Raw genomic sequence first — 12,460 nt, forward strand, 5'->3', positions numbered from 1 at the left:
GGTATTCAGCCAGAAGGGCATTAATAATAATCCTTGCACTTCATATAGAGCCTTTCACAACAGGACATCACAACACTTGTAATGCTCTTGCTATTTACTTGGATGATATATCCACAAACACATACAAAGGATTAAATCCTGGTATTCTCCAATCATTAATTAACCATGCAGTGTATTCACCCAATGACACATTGCAGATGAGTTAGCGAATAGTGATCCCAACTTCATTAATTGAGTTACTGTGCCACTCTGCCAAGGTCTGTTCTGCACATTTATTGTAATGCGCAGCAACATTTTAGTTTCTTTTCACTGACCAGTTTCACAGTCTGCAACTATAGTTTGGGATCCTTTTCTTCAGTTACCTTATTTATATTATTCATTTCATATAAACCTTAACTTTCTAATTGTTTTAGTACAGATATTAAACTTTGAAATTCCTATACTTGAAAAGATACTGGAATCTGTATCTCTTTATAATACTGGAGGCATCTTTCTTTATAATACTGTGAGTCAATTCAATCAAACATCTTTTTCTATTAAATATATTGCCATAATCCTGTGGCATTGAAAAGAAGTGTCCTGGCCAACAATTCCCACAGATAAAATTGATCATTCACTTCATGGTTGTTTGTGGAACATTGTTGTGTGCAAATTGGATGTTGTGGTTACTGCATTTCACATTAAATTTTGCAAAGCACTTTGAGATCAAATGCAAGGATTTTTATTTGTACAAGTATCTGTATTTTTTGTGGTGGGGTGGTGATCAGCTGGGTGTCTGACGCATGCTTAAACCATTACCAAACCAAACTGATAATTACATGCATTCCACTTATGCATGGAAATTCCAGAGATGGATTGTTGGAATGAAGGGGTGCATCCTGCTTACCCAATTCCAGAAAGTATTAGCACAAGTTGGCAAGAGCCAAGCCTTGAAGATGTCAGAGTGTGCATTGGGGTACTGCTGAAGTCTAACTGTCTAAAACCACATAGTTTACCATTGATATCACTGTCTGGCAATCTTACCCGCTGGTTGTCCAGCTGGGACCACACTACCCGTTAGGACTTTGGCTTGCAGGGTTAACAGGAGCTGAGTGGGGTGAATCCCTGCGCCCAGTGACTAGTCTGCCCTACCAGGTACTGAGAATGAGCCAGGCTGGCCTGGCTGTGCTGTCATCAGCAGTGCCTTGGAATACTGCAGTCCGACTGGCTCAGGAACCGGATTACCGAGACTACCACAGAGCTCTGGCTTGATTCCGACATTCTGTTGCCAAGCATGTCAAGCATAATGTTTGTTATTCTATTGTGTAAACTAATATTGTAAACATATTGTTGAAAAAACAAACTCTGCTGTGTTTGGGCAATAAGCATTTCTCAAATGTTTTTGTTTAATGCAGAATAACATTCAGTGTGAGATTACTCGGGATTCAAGTCCCAATTTTTATGCTAAGTATTTAAAATTGCAGCTTTCAATTAAATGTTTTTAGTTGGCATATGCGTATTACAATGTAAAAATAAATTGTTAGTTACCCTGGTTTACATACTTATTAACATTGAATTAAAATTGCAAGAGCTTAAAAGAAAAGTTAGGTTGAAGAATATTCATTTGATCTCTACAGAATGCTGACCCATCCTCTCCCATTATAAGCATCAAGCTGTTCCTTAAAGTAGTCCTGTGTATTGGCTTCAAACAGCCTTCCTGGTAACCCCATCCTAACTATTCTTTGCCTTTTTCTGTGAAGAAATACTTCCCTGTTTCTGTCTTAAGGTTGTCCCTCACAACTCTGAACTGTACTCTGTTTGAATCCTGTTGGTTCATTATTGCTTAATGCTAAATTACCTGCTTCTTTTATTTTTAAAGCAATTGCAGAATTTAGGGTATTGTGTTACAAAAAAAGTTAACTTTGGAATAGGTTTTGGAGAATTCCAGCTGACTTTGCTCATGTCTTGTGTTTACTTTAAAGGTCCAAAGTGAACCAGGTGCAAGACATTGTCACTGGAAACCCCACAGTCATTAAAATGGTGGTCACCTTTAACCGCAGTGCACGTGGACAAAACGCACTCAGGCAATTGCTCGCTCCAGTGGTGAAGGAAATCATTGAGGATAAAAACCTTTCAATAAACACAAACCCGATTGAGGTCTACAAGAACTGGGTGAATCAGATGGAGATGCAGACTGGGGAGGCCAGGTTGGTGACCAGATCATTGGAAAGTTAGTGCTTTTTTCCAGCGGTATCACATTTGGTTTCTCAGCTGCACCAGAAATATTTTTGAGTAAAATTCATGGATCGATTGTTGTATCATCTAAAATTGCAAATAACCAAAATTAAGGGTCAGTATATATCAGTGGTTTCTATTCAAATATTTCATTTTATCCCAGTAGCATATAACCATAGAAATTGCAGCACAGAATGAGGCTATTGGGCCCATTGTACCTTTGCTGACTTTCTGAAAGAGCTAAGCATTTAGTCCCATTCTCATGCCTTTTCTCCATACTCCTTTATAATAATAAATAATAATAATCCTTGCATTTGATACAGCGCTTTTCACGTCGGGAGGACATCCCAAAGCGCTTCACAGAACACTCTGTAAAGTAAATTGACTGTATATTTGTGGGCGAACGCGGCAGCCAATTGCGCACAGCCATGTCCCACAAACAGTCGTAGATTGAAAATGACCAATTTTTATTATTGTTTTTGATTTTGGAGGGATTATTATTAGGCGTGTGGAGTAAGGAAACTTGCCAAGGTTTCGCCCTGCCTGGAATTGAACTCAGGTCTCTCGCTTGCAAAGCGAGTGCTCTAACCACTGAGCTACAGGACTCCTTTTCAGATATTTACTGCAAGGGATTGATTCAGCCTCAGAAGTTAGTATTCTGGGACAGTCTGTTTTCTTCAGTTTAGTTATCGTTTTTCTGCTTAACCACTCTGCAAGAAGGAATACAGTACTAAAACTAAAAGTAGAAGGGAAAAGATGGTACTTTGTGTTTCCTGACTTGGCCAGTCATTGCTTAATATTAATTAATATTGTCCTGGAGGAATTTTCAATCCTCTTGAATTGATCGGTTACACGGTGTGAAATGCAGTTTCTTTCAGTGTTGCTAGATTTATAGCTCAATGCTACTTACTATTCAGTGACTTGGATTAAATATGCCCTCAAGCAGAGAAGTACTTGATAGTTGTTAGATTGTATTCGTCAGTGCTACCAGCTAGTAACAGATATGCTGCTAGTTAAATTGTGAGCCATTCTTCGAAGCCAGTAGCCCTTCAAGGTACTATTTTAGGGGTGTTAGGTGTCTTGCTCTCTTTTACCTCCGGAGCTTTGTTCAGTATTGTGCTGGAGCTTTCTTTGCAGGGCAAAAATCTAAGTAAGGTGGAGTACTTTTGTCCTTTGCATCTGTTGGCAATAAGAAAAGGGAATTGCTGTGTCTCAAAAATGACTTCAGTAAAAGCTGAAATTGAAACAGGAACTGGTTCAATCCAAAAATAAACCAAAGACAACAGCTGCACGTAGCCTTGAGCTAAATGTATGCCAGACACCTCCAGCTGTGGCTGCCTTTGTTGAGAAGAAAAGAAGCTTATGTGGAATTTACATAGGAAATGGGAATCCATATGGTTCAAGAAGCTGCGTTCCATGTGTCTCGTTCACTTGCTTTTTCTACCATTTCCCTTCTTCCACCCCCCACCTCACGATTGGTACATTTTCCATAGTACAGGGATGGTAACTTGAAAAAATGAAAACATTTCTTCATCAAAGTGAATATTCCGCCATGTTGTTGCAGAGTTGTGCTTGACTTTCTGATGCTGTGGGTGCATATTTGAGCTAATATTAAGTTGCTTTTGTGCCTGCAGTAAACTGCCATACGACGTAACAACTGAGCAGGCCTTATCGCATGCTGAAGTGAACACGAGGCTGGAGTCCTCCGTCCGCAGCCTGCGGGCAGCCACTGATAAGGTTCTTGCTTCAATTTTCACATCGTTGGATAACATTCCGTAAGTAGCAAATACCATGGAACCCAACTAGCCTCTTAATCTGAAATAATTCAAAATACGAGAGAAGCCCATTGTAAATTTCCATGATTCTATAGCGTGTTTAGTTGTAACTGGAGTTTCCTCACAGTATAATTGGAACAACGTAGAAACCCGACCATTGGTCATGCAAAGTTATAAGACTGGTTGGGATATTATGGACCTTTTGACGACCCCATTATAACAGGTTCTACTCTGTTGAAAATGGGAACTGTGTCAATTCAAAAGTTGCTGTTTCCCAATCCTATAATAGGCAAAAACTTCTATTGCATTTTAATGTGAAATTAAGCATTTGGTCTCTTTCACATTATCACAAAAGAAATAGCAGCCAGGCACATTGACTCACTTTTTCTACCATTTCCCCTCCAAGCACCACCCCCCCACCCCCTTGGATTAGTACATTTTCCATAGTTCAAGGATGGTAACTTGAATAAATGAGGAATATTCCGTCCACATTGTCACATTCCTGTTTAACATCTCTCACTGGAGCGTGCATACCTGAGCGACCATTTGGTTGCTTTTGTGCCAACAGTAAATCAAATACTACTGATCATCATCTTGTGACCTCAAAGCCACTCTCGCGAGTCAATGTGACTTGCGGTGTTCTTTTCCAGAAACACGATTTACATTGCAATGACTTTTTGGCGGTTATGTGGCAGATACACAGTTCAAATGCTTTTCCAATGTTTGTCTTTGTTTACTCAAGCTTCAAGGAACTGAACGATCATAAAACCAGTTACATAAAGTGTTGTTTAGAAAAACTTTTCTTGACTCAACTACTGGTAGATCACTTGGGAAACTGCCATTTACCCAGTTAGTTGCACCAAACTACACATTGTGAAAGTCCATTTTATTCACTGTAATTATTTAACTTGGGAAATCCTTCAGGTTAACCTTTCCAAGGCAGCTTATCCCAAATGCAAGGACGGTTATCTCGAAGCAATTTTTATGTTGTTTCCTTTCCAGCAGAGGGCAGTACATCACTGTACAACAAGTTTACTGCTTCGGTAAATGAGATGTGTTGGTATAGAGAAGTGATTTTCATGTAAAAACTGTTTTAAAAGCAGTACGTTTGTTGTTTAGTTCATGTTCAATGCAAACAACCTTTTATTTGACTGTGTCTATGTTTTGTTTGAAACCCATTATTCCACCAAAGTTTTTCACCTTCTCTTTGTTTCAATCCATTTGTCTGTATGTAGTTATGGAATGAGGTACATAGCCAAAGTTCTGAAGAACTCACTTCATGAGAAATTTCCCGATTCCACTGAGGATGAACTGCTAAAGGTAGCTCTACACAAGTCTTAACATTAGCTCTTACTTTCTGGCTCTGTCCAAGCCTTAACATTAGACATTAATTACTTGGCTCTTTACAAAACTTAACATAAAGTTTTGCTTCTTTAGCGATATATAAGGTTTAACATTAGATAAAATCTTCATCTCTATACAACTTCTGTGATTTGGATATTACTGTACAGTACTCTTCTCAATACAAATCTTCAACTTTAGATATTACAATGAAACCCATCATAAAACGCTTCATCTAATGCGGGTTCACTTATCACGTGGGTGGTGTGTGGACCCTACTTTTTAGCTTAACCAAATAATGCAAAATGCATGCGCTGGCTCTGCCTGTGATATTTCACATCCACGGTCTGTTGGCTGAAAGTCCAATGGGACATGGACTGGCTGACTGAATGGTGTGTGGGAGGAGAGAAGAGGTCATACTTGTGGCCAGTCATTTGTTATCAACTGACCTTTTGATGGCATTTTATCAGCTACATAATAAACGATACTGGTGATACCACATTGCAGGTCACAATGTTTCACCCCAATACACGTTGCTAAAATTATTTGTTTGGCTTTCTACAAATCTCCACCATGAGATACATCCTCAGTTAGGACTGACTGAATTGTTAGCCAGATCCTGGACAGTTTTTAAATCACCCATTGTAATAACTTACACATAAACTGTCATTATGATAGGTTTGCAATAAATATTTTAATGGACCATGATTTAATGTTCGGTTGACCTTTTTTCATTGCTGTCAGATGCAATGCAAAAGTGATATTGGGTTAGCTCTTTGTAAGGAAACTCATTTTACAAGAAATGAAACTTACATTGATCTCATACAATATAAAATATATAAAATATATAAAAATATAAAATATAAAAGAAAATAAACTTACATTGATCTCATACAATATAATATATTAATCTCATACAATATAAATCAGGATTTATTGTCCTTTTAAAAATAAGGCAATGATGCTAGATTTCATTTCAACCGTGCTTAGATTTTTTACAGACAGCTACTCTCAACAATAAAAAATTTTGTACGTATGATGTATCTTAAATCACTGCTGACAGTGTAGAATTACATAGTTGGGCAATCTTCCAGTGTTTGGTACTTGTGTGTTCTTGTTCTTGCATTTTTCCTCTGTTATCAACTCTGTTATCTTTTTTTGTGTGCAGTTTCTTATCCAGTTTCTTGTTACTTTCTAAGTCCTCATCTGTTGAAGGATTTATAGCTCACCACCAGCCATAGGAATGAGCTGAAATAAAAACAAACCCTGGAAATCCAGTGTCAGTCGATCAGCACCTGAAAGGGAAAAATAGGTTTGGCCTTGATCCTTCTTTATCAGAGCTGGAACATGATCTGGGGAGGCCCTTATCTAGAATAAATCAGGGCAAATTAGCTTGAGACTACTACCCTCTCCCCACCCTTTATCCTATGTGGAATCCTCCCCACTGTTTCAGTTCTAATGATGATGCATCATTCCCCAAACCATATGCTTTTCTCCTTCAAATGTTGTGTTGTGCTGTGGAGTTCTAGCATTTATTTTGTGTTGTAATTGTCTGCTGGTAATCTATAACCCACGTTCGCCCACAAATATACAGTCAATTCACTTTACAGTGTGTTCTGTGAAGCGCTTTGGGATGTCCTCCCGACGTGAAAAGCGCTATATCAAATGCAAGGATTATTATTATTATTATTATAACCCTACATTCATACAGGGCACAGAGTATTCCATCCCACGCTAAATACAATTCCTCCTGGGGGGACGGGGAGGTAAGCGGGTTCTCCGTGGTGCTGAACTGGCTCCAAGGTGAGATGCCTGGCAATAGAATGTCGGAATCGAGCCAGCCCTCTGTGGTGGTCTCAGTAGTCCGGTTCCTGAGCCAGGCCAGTATCCTGGGGCACTGCCGATGACAGCACAGCACTGGCTCATCAGCAGGACCTAGAAGGGCAGACTAATCACTGGGCGCAGGGACTCAGCTCCTGTTATCACTGCAAACCAAGGCTCTAATGAGTAGGGTGGTCATAGCTGGACAAGCAGCGGGAAAGCTTGCCAGACAGTGTTATCAATGGTAAGCTTAGCTGGTTAGACTCCAGCAGTACCCCAATGGACAATCTGGGGTCCCCAAGCCTTGGCTCTTGGCCTAATACTTTCTGGAATTAGGTAAGCAGGATGTGTCCTTTAAGGGAGAGAGTGCATTCTCATTCCAACAATCTATCTCTGGGATTTCCATGTGTAGGTGGGATGCAAGGAAATTCAAGTTTGGTTTGGAAACTCTTAAGCATGCTGATGGGTTTCCCGCATGTGTCAGACAGACAGCTGACCAAAACAAAACTAAATACAATATTACCACAGTACGTAATGTGAAAAAAATATAGAACAAAATGTTTGTGTTGGCTTAAATACTGAATATCAACAACATCCACGTCACACTCATGGGTGTAGGAACTCTGAAGAATTGTCTGTGTGCAACGTTGCAAAACCGGTTTGCCGCAAAGTACATGTAAGGGCTACACGTTGGAAATGCTAGCTGCAAGTTCTCTTCAAACAAGAATTAGAGAGTGTAACCACGTTTCAGAAATGTAGGGAAGTTCTGAACGTTTTGAATTCATTCTCCTTTGTAAAAAATAGACACTTTGAAGATTAGAATGTTATAAATTGACAATTACATCTCTGATATCAGCTCACGTAATCTTTCATTGTTTACGTCACATCTGTTGCGCTTTCATTGCTGCTGTTTGTCATGGAACCGACTGCTGCCAAAACAAACAATTCAGCATCAGAATACATTCCATGAACATGATTAAAGCCAGATGGCCTACAAGCGGTAAATATCATTTAATTTGAACACACAAAGATGAGATTGGAAAATAAATCATGGGAATCTAAACTAAATGTTACTCTACAGGGTACAACAACAACAACAACAACATTACATTTATAGAGCGCCTTTCACGTCGGGAGGACATCCCAAAGCGCTAAACAGTCAGGTGTTGGGGCCTGAGCATGGGGGAGGGGTGGTGTAGGGGTGAGGGAAGGCAGAGAGGTGGGAGGGAGTCCAAAGGCACTGTCGAAGAGAAGAGTCTTGAGACACGATGCAACAAAGGGATTTGGAGATACCTGGTAGATAAATGGCTCACTCAAACTGTACCCCTTCAAGAATCTGTGTTCTGAAGAGAAGGATGAGGGACTATTGGCAAAAACAAATTACATGTTACCGAGAACTTAAAATCACTGAACACTTGGTATCTGACACTCCATACTACCTGCAATGCATTTGGATGAAAGCCTTCAGTTTCTATGTGTAGTATCGATCATCACACATTTATCATTCGAAGCATGGTTACCCAGAATGAAACTCTGTCTTTTTATAATGAAAGTGAAACAATGTTGTCCTGATGATTTCAGTGTTATTTAATTCCTTCTATAGATTGTAGGGAACCTGCTTTACTATCGCTACATGAACCCAGCCATTGTAGCACCTGATGGATTTGATATTATTGATGTCTCGGCTGGTGGGCAGCTACATTCTGACCAGCGGCGGAACCTGGGCTCTGTGGCCAAAGTCCTGCAGCACGCTGCGTCCAACAAGTTGTTCGAAGGAGAGAATGCACACATGTCACCCATAAATGACTACCTGTCGCATACGTACCAAAAATTCAGGTAGGCTGCAGTGCATTAAATGTGTTGGTGGTTGATGGTCACAAAAATGTGCTGCTTTGAAAATTACTATTTTGTAGTTGTGCAATTGTGCAGCGCTTCGGGATATTCATGTGTGTCAGCCTGGCGCAGTGCCTCTAAGTCAGAGGTTGTGGGTTCAGGGCCCATGTCAGGACTTGGAATTGCATAGTCTAAGCTGATACTCCAAAGCAGTGCTGGGGCGTGTGTTGCATTGTCGGAGGTGCTGTCCTTTGAGACGTTAAACCGAGGTCCGGTCTGCCCTTTCAGGCGGATGTTAAAGATCCATGGCACTAATCAAAAAGAGAAGGGAGTTTCTCCTGGTGTCCTGGCCACACAATAAAAGATTGATCACTCACTCCATGGCTGTTTGTGGGACATTGTGATGCGCAACTGGCTGATAATACAGTACATTTCTTCATTACTTGAGATATCATCAGAAATGAAAAGCAGGGAAGTTATGGTAAACTGCTATAGAACCTTGGTTAGACCACACTTAGAATACTGTGTGCAGTTCTGGTCCCTACATTATAGACGGTTGTAGAGAGTTTGCAAAGGAGATTCACAAGGATGATCCCAGAACTGAGAGGTTATACCTATCAGGAAAGGCTGAACATACTCGGACTTTTGTCTCTTGAAATGAGGAGGGCAAGAGGTGACCTGATAGAGGTCTTTAAAATGATGAAAGATTTTCCACTTGTGGGGGACACCGAAACCAGGGGCCATCAATATAAAATAATAATAATAATCCTTGTATTTGGTATAGCGCTTTTCATGTCTTCTAGGTGGCTCAACGCGCTTCACAGAATATACTGTAAAGTGAATTGACTGCATATTTGTGGGTAAAACGCAGCAGCCAATTGTGCACAGCAATATTACACAAAAACAGTTGTGGATTGAAGTGACCAATTTATTATTGTTTTTTTTTCTTGAGGAATTATTATCAGGGATGTGGAGTAAGGAAACTTACCCGAGGTTTCACCCTGCGGGAATCAAACCTAGGTCTCACTTGCAAGGCGAGCGCTCTAACCACTGAGCTACAGGAGCTCATGTGGAGCATAAACACCAGCATAGACCAGTTGGGCCGAATGGTCTGTTTCTGTGCTGTATATTCTAATGTACTCTAAATAATTGTTCAGTGAGGCTAACAATAGGCAGGGAGAGAAGCAATTGGGATAACATTTGAAAAGGTTACAGCCAACAAATACTATTAGTTATTTCCCATTTCCAGTTCCAAGAAAACAGGTCAAGTAGATAATTGTTTATGAGTATGAGGAGCCAAAAGAAATCCTAATATGTTCATCATGGGGGATTTCAGTTTTGAGTGGTGTATAAGGACATAATTAAAAGGTATATGATACCTCAGCAACTCACGAGTCACCATCGCGTGCATAACATTGCCACGTAGAAGGTTTTTTTTCGGATGCAGGAAGCCATTATTGGTGCGTTTTTGCCATAAAAGTGTTTTTCCAAACCCGAAGAATTTCTTTTAAGGGCAATTGTGCAAAAATACATTCATTTGAGGAAAACGAGAAATGTGGCAAAACCAAGGAAGTCAAAAGTAAGATAAAGTTACAAATATTTTAAGATGCAAGGAACCAAATGTATTGTAGAACTGAAAGTCTCATAAAAGGCAGTTGATGTTAATCAAAATTTCGAGAGGAAGGACAGGATAATAGAAAGCAGATCATTTCCTACCTGCTGTTGTCGGCAATGAGAGAGGTCCAGCTAGATTAGCAGTCGTCCTGTTAAAGATGAGAAAAATCCTTTTAAGGAATTAGTTAGAAACTTGGTGAAAGCAGGTGATAGCATTACACAACACTCTGTGCTATGTAGACTATTCTAGGGAAATTTTTATTTTGATCAGCCATGTGTCTTGACATGTCGAAACCCAACGCCGTGCTTCAGAGTATCCTAACCAAACAGAACTCCATGCATCAGTGAAACTGTACAGCAAATTTCGAGGGGTCCTGACTACAAAAGGCTTTACAGTACTTTTTAGAAGATAGGTTTAACCTAAAAACAATATTAATTGCAAATTGGAAAACCATAAGTGCCTGATTCCTATAGCTACTCATTTAGACACTTTATCTCAATGAAGTGACAAGGTGCAAGGATTATTTTATTATTCAGTCTGATTTTCTGGCTCCCAATCAATAACATGTTCTTCATTTCTTGCAGAAAATTTTTCCAGTCAGCCTGTGACGTACCTGAACCTGAAGAAAAGTTTAATATCGATGAATACTCTGACATGGTGACACTAAGTAAACCTGTTATTTACATCTCCATTGAGGAAATCATAAACACTCACTCGGTACGTGTGTAAGCACTTTGATTTGGGATAGCTTCCTTTCGGCAATTGGATATTGTTTCAGGAACAACAACAAGATTACATTTGTATAGTGCCTTTCACGTCGGGAGGACGTCCCAAGGCACTGGACAGAGTACAGAATTTCAGATTGCTGTGAATTAAGAAAGGTCCCACCATGTAACTCTGCTTTGAGTCCTCCTATTAGGAATTGGAAATGTATCTTTAAACTCATTTGGTTACATAATAATATTCCTTGATATACCACCTTAGCATGTCTTTGAGATGTCTCAATGCGCTTCACAGATTATACTGTAAAGTGAATTGACTATATTTTGTGGGCAAAAGGCAGCAGCCAATTGCGTACAGCGGTGTCCCACTAACAGTCGTGGATTGAGTGACCAAATTAAGTTTACATGACTAAATTACATGGCTACTTTTATGTGAATATTAGAAAATGTGCTTCAGACTTTACTGTGTTGCACAAGTATTGTATGTGCCATTACAGTAGCATAGTATGAAGTATGACATTAGGAAATGTGGCTGAACATGATCTTTTTGGGACAAATGCATGATTTCCAGCTGAACTTTGGTTGCACTCACATTTTTATTTTAAGGGAGTTTAAATTGTCAGATCCTTGGGAATGATGGTATAAAACAGGGTTGGGGATGTGCTGCATTGTTGGAAGTTTCTCCCAATGTTCTGTCCAACATCCCCCAAATAGAGTTGGTCATTCATTTCAAGGCTGTTGGTGGGACATTTATATGTGTAAATTGGTTGCTGTGTTCACCCACTAAAATACTCAGTTGGAAAGAAACGGAAAATATTGTTCGAATGAATCCTGTGCAGTGCTTTGAGACATGAAAGGCGCTGTGTCAAATTTAAGTATTATTACAAATCTACCACAATTCTACAGCTAACATACAGGAAATTATCTCTCCCACCATCAGGGAGGGTTTGCAGCACTGGCAGCTGCTGGATGCAGTTGCTCCCACCCACATTTTTTCATTTGAATATTGTGAGGTCATTCACTTTTGACTCATTGACGTGCTCGATCCTTTATCCAACTCTTCATGATCCTTCAGCAATAGCATTTGCTGTAATGAAGCATTTAATTATTTTGTAATTATTAAAAAGCCTGCAGTTTGG

The 12,460-nt window shown here is 39.7% G+C and overlaps 1 protein-coding gene across 1 annotated transcript in view; it reads left to right on the forward strand.

The window, feature by feature from the left end:
* Positions 1-12,460, forward strand: part of iqgap2 (IQ motif containing GTPase activating protein 2) — a 191,218-nt gene that overhangs the window by 146,200 nt on the left and 32,558 nt on the right. The window contains exons 27-31 of the mRNA XM_042334747.1: positions 1,962-2,186; positions 3,849-3,989; positions 5,225-5,309; positions 8,755-8,987; positions 11,184-11,316. Coding sequence (XP_042190681.1) covers positions 1,962-2,186; positions 3,849-3,989; positions 5,225-5,309; positions 8,755-8,987; positions 11,184-11,316 — 817 coding nt within the window. The remainder of the gene's footprint in view (positions 1-1,961; positions 2,187-3,848; positions 3,990-5,224; positions 5,310-8,754; positions 8,988-11,183; positions 11,317-12,460) is intronic.

Source organism: Callorhinchus milii, unplaced genomic scaffold (genome assembly GCF_018977255.1).
Source record: "Callorhinchus milii isolate IMCB2004 unplaced genomic scaffold, IMCB_Cmil_1.0 Scaffold1, whole genome shotgun sequence".
In the NCBI taxonomy this organism is placed as follows: domain Eukaryota; kingdom Metazoa; phylum Chordata; class Chondrichthyes; order Chimaeriformes; family Callorhinchidae; genus Callorhinchus; species Callorhinchus milii.